Genomic DNA, 11,935 nt, shown 5'->3' with positions numbered 1-11,935 from the left:
AACCTCTTCTCTTGCCGGTTCCTCCTTCCAGGGCCCAGCTTAGCGTCAATATGACGTCACCACCAGTATATATATAGCCCTTGCATGGGCTGTGGTGAATCAGAAGCCTCTTGGTGCTCTCTCAGTTTGGTTGTGTCTTCCCTTAACTTGATGCTCTTACGAACGGGTGACAGAAGACATTCGGAGCACATTCTATATGTTGTAGTGTCACATTCACATTTTTGTCAATAATGCAAATTCACTTGTATATATTTTCTTTTTGGTCGTGTTAAGCCAAGAGGTTAAGGGGTTTTTGTCATTACAGTAATTGTTTATTAATTTGTGTAACATTAGTCATTTTTTGTTTTATTAGATGCTTAAAGTTTTTATTCTCTTTTTTTTTTTTTTTTTGCCCGCAATTGGTTAAGGACTCTGCAGCTTTATTTATATATACATATATAAATTATTTATATTCAGTTTATATGTAAGTTTTCAGTTGCATATATGCCTGGGGACCATTCAGGCTTGTTTGCATATATATGTATAATATATATAATATATTATTATATATACTATATATAATAGTTATATATATTATATAATATATATAATATTATATATATATATAATATATAAAATATTTATACATATAATATAATATTTATATATTTATGAATATATAATTTTTTAAAAAGGGAGTACCACCTCTGGCTGAAGAGGGGGACCCTTAGCCTCGGAGGACACCACACATAACGCATTAGAGGGAATGTTTGGGTCCCCTCCAATACAGTTTGTGTGCTTTTCACCTACCACCCCCTTCCTTCTTTTTTTATATTTATATAATATTTATATATAATATAACAATATATATATTGTTATATATATAATATATATATATATTACATATATATATATATATTATAATATATAATATAATATTTATTTATATATATTATAATATTTATATATATTATAATATTTATATATATTATATAAAAATATTAATTTATATAATTTGTATATATATTATAACATAATTGTATAATATTTTATATATATATATATATATAATATATGAAATTTAAAATATATATGTTGTACCTAGTAGCCAGAACATCATACTCGGCCTACTATGCAAGGCCTGATTTGCCTAATAAGCCAAGTTTTCATGAATATATATTTTTCAATGTATTTTTCTTATGAAATGATAAAGCTATCTATTTCATTATGTATGAGTTAATTTGTTTAAATTTGAGTTAAAACTAACGCAGATATATGACCAAACTTAACCAACCCTACCTAACAAAATTAAGTAAATAATTTATGTTCTTAATATAATATAATAATAATAATTCAAATAAGCTAATTTGGAACAATTTATTGAAAATAAAGAAAATCACTTGGCCTATTAGGCAAATCAGACCTTGCATAGTAGGCCGAGAAGTGTTCTGGCTACTAGATACGACATATATATATATATACTGTATATTTATGTATATTATATAATATTTATATATAATATAATGTGATATTTATATACAGGTATATATATATACAGATTATATTTTATATATTTGATATATGAATATTATAATATAATATTTATATAATATAATGTAATGTAATATTTATATAATGTAATATTTATATAATATAATATATATAATTATATCATATATTATATATAAAATATAATATATATATTATAATATTTATATATAATTTTTATATAATAATTAAATGGAAAGGCATACCACCTCTGGCTGGTAGAAGGGAACCCTTATCCTCGAAGGAAAGCACACATGATGCATTAGAAGGGATGTTTAGGTCCCCTCCAATACAGTTTCTATGTTCTTTTTCCTTACCACCCTCTTCCTTTTGTTTTGTGTTTTTTTACATACCTAAATGTTACAAGATATACATTTAATTAATACAATAAGTGTTTAAAGATTATAGATCTCTTGGAGCTCCTCTGCTTCCAAACAGGAACTGAGGAGGCATTACGCGTTTTCCCTCTGGATCGCCACACTGAGGCGCTGAAACAAGAAACTAGCAGCCCTTGGATCTGTCTATTAGCCTGGCACCCAATTTGAGAAATCACAAGAAGTTCCTACCCCAGGGACCATGCGTCTTAGACACTATGTGAACAAAGATGTATTGACCTTCCAATCGCCTGTACTTGATTGATTTTACTGTTTCCCTGCGTATATATATAATTTTTTGCTGTTACGCATCAGTGCTGCCCGATATCTAATGACGTCATCAGTGACATGTTTATAAACAAAGCGACACCTGTCACTTTCCCAACTTCACGGCATCACAAATTCATACTCTAATGTTTAACCAGTGAATAAATCAAACTATGCATGTGTGTGTGGTTATTTTTCCTTTGTTATAATATTTACTTAATTTCTGTCGTTATTTAAACACGTTGGCTGCTGGGCAAGGAGAGGAGTGTTGCCACACGTTGTCAACTCAGACTGTGCAGGTGTTAAGCCGTAACCTGTAGACGTGGGTTGTACTGTGTTTTCTAGTACGAATGAGCCAATATGATAAGTGACTAGACTGTGTAAATGTGTTTGATGATATCATGAAAGTCATCAAGCATAATATTTGTAACGTTTTAATGCAGTAGGGGGAGAACGTAAGTATTGTATTGTGTACTCGTGGCCAGAGTGTAGTTCCCTTCGTGCAAACTGCACGAATTGCGAAAAAGTGTGTAGTTCACTCTGGTAAAATTATCTCTAGCTTTTTCATTTATATATCTTCATTTTTCTAAAGTAAATTTAACCCAAACCTCTGCCACTTAATTCCATTAAGCACACTAACAAGGATAGCAGTCTATCTAAAAACACTTGTAAATCAACCACTTTTAGTTCTCTGGTCAACCTGATGCAGTTTTCTGGTAGGTCTTTGATAAAACATTTGTGTATTAAACGATATAATATAAGGATAATCATGTATTTTCTGCCCTATCAATATATCTTAGTAATGATATTTTGCACAAAGCATACCAATAAACATCATATGCATATGGGGGCATAACAATACACATCACAACTATAAAATCAACAACACTACCATGCAGTAGATTGATGAAGAAAAAGACCTGAGAGTCAGGAAAGTTGGTAGTGATGCAACTGTACAAATTTTTGGTGTGACCCCCATCTGGACTACTGTACCCAAGCATGGAGAACTTGCCTTCAAAAGGAAATATCTGCCTTGGAGACAGTACAATATAAAGCAGCAAAAATCATCCCCAGAAGTCAATTCTCATACCAGTAAAGACTGAGGGGCCATAGGACTATCAACACTAAATAGTTGATAGGTATAATTGAATAGTTGTATGCAGGCCCAGGGACATAAATAATTACTGTATCAGGAGAAAGTGCTATGCTGTAAATGCAATAAATGCCAAAACCCTGCTATAGTTTAAAATCTGAATACAGTACTGTAGATAAACATCAGGTGGATGTTTGCTTTAGGATATAAGAATACAAATGTAAGTAAAGTACTGTGTATGTTAGAGTACTTGAAACTTTTATAATAACTTATTTTCCTTTAACACAGCATGAGAACGTGGAATTTTCTACATATTTGGTCATGGATGCTGTCTCACACTCATTATTCTCGGGTCAGCTTAGTGGATGACCTCAAACATCAAGCAACATCAAACTTACAGCAGGTACTTTCTCATATTAAAGAACTGAAGATTCAAAACATGTACAGTATCTTTGATATGACTTAGAACATGAACTATATCCATATCTTTGATATGGCTTAGAACATGTGCTATATATTTCTTTAAGCATATAATTTGGAGCAAATTATTAAATAATTTGTTTTCATTTCATTAATATACTGTATTCAGAAGACAAATGTAGATACAAGTATAGTAGTTTTAAGTTGGTCACATTGGGTGACTGCAGTGACCAGCAGTGTGTGATGCAATCAGCACTTGTGCCCTGTGATGGGCTGCAGACCGGTCTGCCTAAATTCTTTCGTATGAAAGGTAACGGCAAAGAATGTCTTGTGCCACTGTTCAAGTTGTTTGTGAAATTCAAGTTTGAAAGAGTAAAGCTGGTAATTGTGATTGCATATGCTCTATATGATAATATAAATGATTAGGAAAAAGGTATTTTGGGGCAGCTTAAAGAAATGAAATTCATACAATACAGAGGTGTTAAATAATAACTGTGATTCTATTTGAATGGTATAGTAGAAGGTTCTGAAAAAGGCATAATGAATATACTGCACTGTATAAAACATTGCAAATATTGAGTAATATCATCCTAAAATTCCTAGAGCTTTGTTTGCAATCTTTTATTTAAAAAAGTTCATTGCTGTATTAAAGTACTGTATGTGTTCAATATAGCACATTCAGTATTTGTGTGTAAGATGTTGATGGCTACAGGTTGTCTTGATGCTGTTCAAGAAATATGCTACTTAACTGCTTTTCATAAGCTTTTTTATTCTTTGCATTTCCAGAAAGAGGATGAAAATATGGGACATAGCAACTCACCTGAAATAAGTAAGTTTACAGGAAACAGACTTAACCAGTAAGCTTGTGTAACACTTGGGCTGTGCATACATGCTTTTTGTAGATTGTATTGAACACCACCTTATAATATGTACAAGACTCTCAATACTAGCACTATTGACCATAGCCATATGCAAATTATAGCAGTTATCAATAAGATTAATTAATACTAGAGGGGTTTGTTTTTCAATGACTTACAAAATTCTTATATACAGCTACTTTGTAGAACTCTTCCTAAAAAGTGTTTTCAAAATACTAAGTACATACTATACATATCATATATCAATTCAGTACATCAATTCAGTACATACATATCAATTCTGATTGAAATTACCTACTTAAAATTATCTGCTAGATTAAGGACCTGCCCGAAACGCTGTGCGTACTAGTGGCTTTACAAGAATGTAAATACTGTACTATCCAATGTATTCTCACAATCCCAATGTACCTTCTTGTATATATATAAATAAATAAATAAATAAATACAACATTTCTAGTTTAAAATAGTTGCTTTATATGTACCCTATTTCTTTGATAAACAGTAGTTTTTAAGAGTGACAATTAGCAGACCTGGTACATTTAATGTTTGATAGCAGGTGATATTTGAGGGTTGTGATTTTTAGTTTGTATCATAGTAAACTGGCTTGAGTTAGACTTACCACTGTTTCCCTTCCCTGTCATGAAGGGGAATAAGTCACTTAAGCCTGGTGGGTGATGTGAAGCCTGAGTTGACTCTTAATGCTTTGGCTATGGGAGCATCTGAGAGTTTCTCATAAATGTGTTTCACTTCTCAACACCCTATTTATATAGGGCTTTTGTTTGTGATTATATCAAACATTTTCTTGAAGCTTACTGTAGTTTTAATTATAAAAAAAATGTTTTGCCTGATGCAGGTGGAGAGCATTTTAAAGATTATGTTCAGAGAGCCAAGAATCTTTCAGTTTCAGGATCTTTCAGCTAGTATCATTCCATGCTTTCCTCCTCTCAGGGAAGGGGGAGCATTTGAAACAAGTACTGTACCCTTAATGTTTGCCTTAATGAGTGGTAAAATGAAAGGAGACTATCATGCAGTAAGCATTTTATTGTGGTGTGAATAGTTATCATATATACAGTAATATTGTACTGTATTTAGAAATATGCTTGTCAGGCTGGGAGTTTGTGCTGTTAGAGTAGGCAATACTGTATAAACATCAGAGGTCCACGGTTGTTCAACACCCTCCCAGCGAGCATAAGAAATATTGCCAGAACAACCGTGGACATCTTCAAGAGGAAACTAGATTTATTCCTCCAAGGAGTGCCGGACCAACCGGGCTGTGGTGGGTATGTGGGCCTGCGGGCCGCTCCAAGCAACAGCCTAGTGGACCAAACTCTCACAAGTCAAGCCTGGCCTCGGGCCTGGCATGGGGAGTAGAAGAACTCCCAGAACCCCATCAACCAGGTATCATCCAGGTAATGTGTTGTTATTCATACAGTACTGCCCTTCCCTAGGATGCAACTCACAACAGTTGACCAACTCCCGGGTACCTATTTACTGCTAGGTGAACAGGTACATTAGATGAAAGGAAACGTACCCAACCATATCTGTCTTGCCCAGGATTCAAACTCAGGCTTCCTGCTTGCAAGTCATGAATGAGCCCAACTGTACTACCAAGATCTGTTACGTTTTCAGAACCAACAGTATGCGAAATGCCTATGTATGATTTGGCCAGATCCTCCTTTATTGTTGCTGTGTGCCTGATTTGCACAAGTGTCTGATACTAGTGAAAATTATGCAAATACTATATAAATAAAACATTCATAGTGTCATATTTGTAACTTTTTCAGGATTTGGGAAACGCCATGTGCTGATCATTCTGTTATTCCTGGGGTTTGCTGGTGTTTACGCCATGCGCGTTAACTTATCTGTTGCCATTGTTGCAATGGTAAAACCTCATTCCAATGGCCTGGAGCAAGTTATTAGAATTGATGATACATGTCCAGTACCTGCATACCAGAAAAGAAAGGCAGTGACTGCAGAAATTGTAAGTACAGAACCTGTATATTATGTAATTATCCAAGCACCAACTCACCATCTAATTTTAAGTACTTTCCCTGTATCTAGGTGGAATGAAGTAATGCTTCGCAGGCCCACTGCCTGAAACACAACTGGTTGAATTTTGTTTTCATCATCAGTATATATATAAATTTTCTGTGGGAAGTCCCTTCAACTCCCTGGAGCTATTGGGCTAATATGTGATGCATTAGACCAGGGCTTTAGTTAATGGAATTCAGCCTACTGGGGATCATTAGCCAGAACCTGGCCCCCCTCAGAAAGGTACAGGGAAGCAATGGCCCAGGAAAACCCCCCCTGAAGTTGGGGCTTTTCTTATCTGCCATCGACCAGGGTTTGGCATCCAGAAAGGTAGGCATAACAAAACAGATCCCACATGGTAAGAAAATGCAACTGAAAACTGATCAGAGAAGCTAGCAAACATCACATAATGCCGCCGCGCCGCTCATCCGTGCAGCCGCAAGCGAAGGCGAGACTGCAGCCGCAGCAATGACTCCAGAGGGAGAGACTAGGAAGTGGTCTGAGAGTCCCACACTAAACACAGCCAAGTCCAAACCTGAGACGGAACCTGATGAGACTTCCTACAGTTCACCAGGAGCCTGAACCTGGCGAGCTGGGAACCGACACTAGCCAGTTGTCGAGGTAGGCCAGAACCCTGGTCAATGGCAGACATGGAGCACATGGGGGTTTCCATAGGCCATGGCGCTTCGTGCCTCTCTGAGGGGGGGCCCAGTTTCTGGCTCGTGGTCCCCAGTAGGCAAGAACTCTAATCGACTCATGCCATGGTCTAATATATAAATATCACCCAGAAAATGGAGTTTCATTACATTCAATGCTGTTTTTTCCCACAAAAATGTACAAATTATACTACAGTATGTGGCCCCTCCTACTGAAAAGTTTGACCCCTGCTCTAGGCCAGCAATTTACCTTCTAAGGGTGCAACCCCAGCAGTTGACTAACCCCCAGGTACCTACTTGCTGCAAGGGAAAAGAAGGCATCGGGTGTAAGGAAATGTGCACAGATATTCAATTGATCAATCAATGGGAATCTAAGTCAGGACTACTGTATTTAGTTGTGAACCATCTACACTTACCACTGCATTACAGATCACTTGCATCAATGAAGGTTTCAGTAACAGTAGCAGCAAATGCAAGCAGAAATATTCTGTGATGAATTTGAGCAGAAATTAGGTAATTAAAAGTGGAGAATGGTGTTCCCAAGTCTTATGTTATTGTAATACTGTACAAAGTAAGGAGGCCACCATATTTGTTTTTATTGAGCTCTCTCTCTCTGGCTCCCTGAAGCTATCGATCCGAGATGGTTTCCTCCTACAGAATCACGTCTCATACAAGTCCTGTTTGGCCTACTGGGGACCAGTCAGAACATGGCTTCCCTTCCCCCTTGGCACAGAGAGTAGGGAATTGTTATGATCACCCATACCAAGAAACCATCTAGAAAGTAAGCAAAGCAATACAGGTAACTGAAAGGTTCACAGAAAATGAAGCACCAAAACTGTCAAATGACTTCTCAAACATTCATTCAAAACAATTAGTTGACTTGAAACTACAGTACTTTGAACCTCCTAGTGCAAATGACTACCAGCAGGTACCACCCAAAATGTCCAGCCTTCCTCTTTGGCTAGAAGCCAATCCAGTCGTGGTTGTTAGACCAGTTGGTCCTTCCCAAGTCACCTCTGCATGGCGAGTTCCACTTTTTTCTCAGGTAAATGCTGGCCATCCTTTGGACATTGTTATGGCATTTCCTGTTGGCAGTCATTTCCACTAGAGGGTTCGAGCTAGTTTTAACTGAGCCAATTGTTTTGAATGAATCATTTGCAGAGTTGTTTGTCTGTTTCAGTGCTTAATTTTCTGTGAACCTTGCAGTTGTATGTATTGCTTTGTTTATCTTCTGGATGCTTTCTAGGTTGTTGGCGGTTGTAACAGTCCCTTGCTCTCAACACCTCTGTCAGGGGTCCAGGCTCTGGTTTTGGTCCATGGTAGACCAAACTGGACTCATATGACTAATGTGACTCAGTAGTGGGAAACCATCTCAACGAAATAGTTTCAGGGAGCCACCGAGGCTCTACTAGAAAAAGGCATTACGAAAGGCAAAAAGAAAAGTTTTCTTTCATTATCTGACAAGCAATCTCCTTTCATTTTATTGTCTGGTAATTAGCTCTTTCAATTTTTTATAGAAAGGAGAATTTGACTGGGATGAAAAAACTCAAGGAATGATTCTTGGAAGCTTCTTTTATGGGTACCTCTTGACCAACTACCTTGGTGGGCGACTGGCTGAGAGATTGGGAGGACGACTCATCTTTGGTGCTGGAGTAACACTCACTGGTCTTCTCACAGTTGTCTCACCAATGGCAGCCAGACATTCCTCTACTGCATTTGTTATCATAAGAATTCTGGAAGGGATGACTGAGGTAAATAATTAATTAATTTGTGTTCTGGGCAATACCTGTATATTTTTGTGGAGATCATAAAATTGGTCCCTGCTTCACCATATATGGGCATGAATGTTCTATGTCTGTTTTAGTGATTTTTCTTCCCATGCCTTGTATAATATGATAAATTCTTTGCCTGACCAGCCAAACACATTATCTTTCACATCATTTCTCAACTAATCTTTATATTCATGGAAGTTTGATGGGAGCCTCCGGGGCTCGCCCAGAAAATGGCGTATCATTACATTTAACACTTTTTTTTTTAAGGATAAAAGTACACAGAAGTAGGTTTAAATGTAGGTAGCTGTGTTCAACAGTTCTCAGAGCAGTTATCTTTGTGAAATGAATAATAATATTACAAAGTTATCATTAATAGGTAACACGTAAGTCAACAGAAAGTATTGTCTTATTTGTTTATAAGATTTCCTGGCATTCAGTGGCAAGATATTTAAAATATACCAGTATACAGTGGAACCTCAACTTATAAATGCCCCTACTTACAAATTGTTTGAGTAATGACCCCAATTTCGTTGGAAAATTCGACTCGACTTATGACCTTTACGTCGACTTGCAACTTTGTTGATACACCCATGGGTCGACCGAGCGCGTGATTCCTGGTGGCATGGGCGACCCAGTCTCAGTTTACCAGAGCCGCCCGCTTAGTGACGATCGCGTTTGAATTTTTTGTAAAGAATTTCATTGTTTTTGTGCTTTTTTGTTTTTTGAACATAAAAGTAATTATTATTTATCACGCCATTGGTCCCAAGAAAGTCAGTGGAAAGGTTCAACCTAAGAAAATAGTTGTGAGTAGAGAATATCCCTTCCTCATTAAGAAAATGTGTGAAGTGTGGGAAGAACTGCAAAGTTTTATTGAAAAAACTCACCCAGATAAAGCTGTAGCAGGCCATTTCATTGACCTTTTAAAGGACAATGTGATGTCTTGCTAACACTAACACACAAGTGTTAAAATGTAGGGAAAGACAAGTGTCTTTAGACAGATTCTTAGCGAGACAAACAAGCAATGAGCCACAGCCAGGTCCTAGTGGTATGCCTGCAAAAAGTAGGAGAGAGTGAGTACCCCAGAGAAGTCATCACTGCCTGATGTTATAATGGAAGGAGACTCACCTTCCAAATAGTAACACTTCTCATGCATTCCCCCCCCCCCCTCCTCACCATCTTCTATACGCCAATAAGTCATCAATTAAGGTAAGCTATAACTTGTATATAGTATAGTACAAAATATGTACAGTACAGTATGTGTATTATGTACAAAATGTATTTTGAAGTTAATATTTTTGGGAGTGTGGAATGGATTAATTCAATTTACATTATTTCTTATGGGAAATTTGATTTTGTGTTACGACCTATCTCTGGGAATGGATTAAATTCATAAATGGAGGTACGTACCACTGTATATATATTGTAGATGTCTTGCAAAATAACTTTCCAACGCTTTATAATTCCTGTAACTGAGGTTGCCAAGCTGCACAGCTATAGAACATCATCATTGAATTCTGAATTTAACTAATTTACAAACATGCTGTTGCTTCACTCAAGGGTGTGACCTTCCCAGCCATGAATGTGATGATGTCGTACTGGATACCTCCTCAGGAGCGTGCTCGCTCATTAGCTCGTATTGCTGGAGGTATGTAACTTCTCTTTCTTTTGGTTATTGATGTCTATGAATTTTTTAATTGATATCGAAAAGACTTGTCCTTTGATAGGGTGAAGAATGGCCCTTTGATAGGGAGAAATCTGGTTCTTTTAGGGAGAACACTGGTCCCTTGATATAAATAACAAAAATGGGTGACATTCTAAATATGTATACTGTCTCCGTATTTATTAGAGAATAATTTGGTATTTTACCTACACCTGAACAAATTTATGTAGGTGATAAAGAGGACAATTTGAGTTATTTTGTGGTTACCAGCAAGGAAGCTATTAAACATAAAACCTTGTAGTCCAAACAAGTCTCCAGGACCAAATGAAATCTTTGCCAGTGTCCTCAAAGAATGTAAAAATTAACTCGATGAATCCTTGACTTGTCGTGATTACTGAACCCAGGTTCATCCCGAACAAAATGATTACACAACTGTAACTCCCTTGCCTCAGGAGCAGTTACTTCTACCATGTAATTCTCTACACTAAAACCCTTGAGGCGTACTACTAGGTTTATACAGGAACTTCACGAAAGAACATATGAAAGGTGATTAAAGACCGTTGGGTTTTTCCAGTTTAATTACATAAATATACTCTGATAATAATTAACCCTTAATCTACTTTCTCTGGTTAAATTAGCTTCTCATACACATAACCCCACTGTACCTTTCCAGTCACCACCTGAACTCGTAACCTCCACCTGAGTCCCTAATACCGAATCATCACTACAACGTTCCACACCTGGTTAGTCTCCCATCCAATATTCACACACTGCGTACTTGACTTGGTCAACAAGATCACATCGGGTCCCCACATTTGATCTGTTTCACTCCCCCGCTGCCACAGACGGAGATAAGGAGAACTTGCTAGAACCACTCTTGCCACGAGACTGCCCTCCAGCTGGTCCTAGCCTCAACCATTGCATATTGCATCCCAAGTAGGGTATAATCCGATTATATGTAAAATCTCCTTGTTTCCAGGAACATAAGAGGGTTACCCTTTATCTTATTGGCTGGTACATTCATTTGAGTGGGCAACAGTTGTCTTAATCCCTTTGACTTTACCTCGATGTGTGGCCAGTCTGAATACTTAACATGTTCTTTCAACCATCATTTGTTAAGTGTTGTAGTGCTTGATTCACTAGTAAATATTAACTCCTAACTTGTGGATTACAATAGACTTTAATGTTTAATATATCATTAGATTCAAGCAGAGTACAGTATCTGTACTGAAATCGTTAACTGTTGTAAATGTGGTG

At 36.8% G+C, this 11,935-nt stretch overlaps 1 protein-coding gene across 4 annotated transcripts in view; it reads left to right on the top strand.

The window, feature by feature from the left end:
• Positions 1-2,392: 2,392 nt before the first annotated feature.
• LOC123770339 (sialin) overlaps positions 2,393-11,935 on the top strand; it is a 32,909-nt gene continuing 23,366 nt past the window's right edge. For 2 of the 4 annotated variants that reach the window (XM_069339804.1, XM_045762137.2), the window contains exons 1-6: positions 2,444-2,623; positions 3,550-3,664; positions 4,468-4,510; positions 6,344-6,540; positions 8,764-8,997; positions 10,576-10,663. In XM_069339804.1, coding sequence (XP_069195905.1) covers positions 3,551-3,664; positions 4,468-4,510; positions 6,344-6,540; positions 8,764-8,997; positions 10,576-10,663 — 676 coding nt within the window. In that variant the 5' untranslated portion in view covers positions 2,444-2,623; position 3,550. Of the gene's footprint in view, positions 2,624-3,549; positions 3,665-4,467; positions 4,511-6,343; positions 6,541-8,763; positions 8,998-10,575; positions 10,664-11,935 lie in introns of all 4 variants that reach the window. The other 2 variants (XM_045762139.2, XM_045762140.2) reach the window with 2 other exon arrangements.

Source organism: Procambarus clarkii, chromosome 42 (assembly GCF_040958095.1).
Source record: "Procambarus clarkii isolate CNS0578487 chromosome 42, FALCON_Pclarkii_2.0, whole genome shotgun sequence".
Classification (NCBI taxonomy): Eukaryota; Metazoa; Arthropoda; class Malacostraca; order Decapoda; family Cambaridae; genus Procambarus; species Procambarus clarkii.
This window is presented reverse-complemented; position numbering and strand designations above follow the sequence as displayed.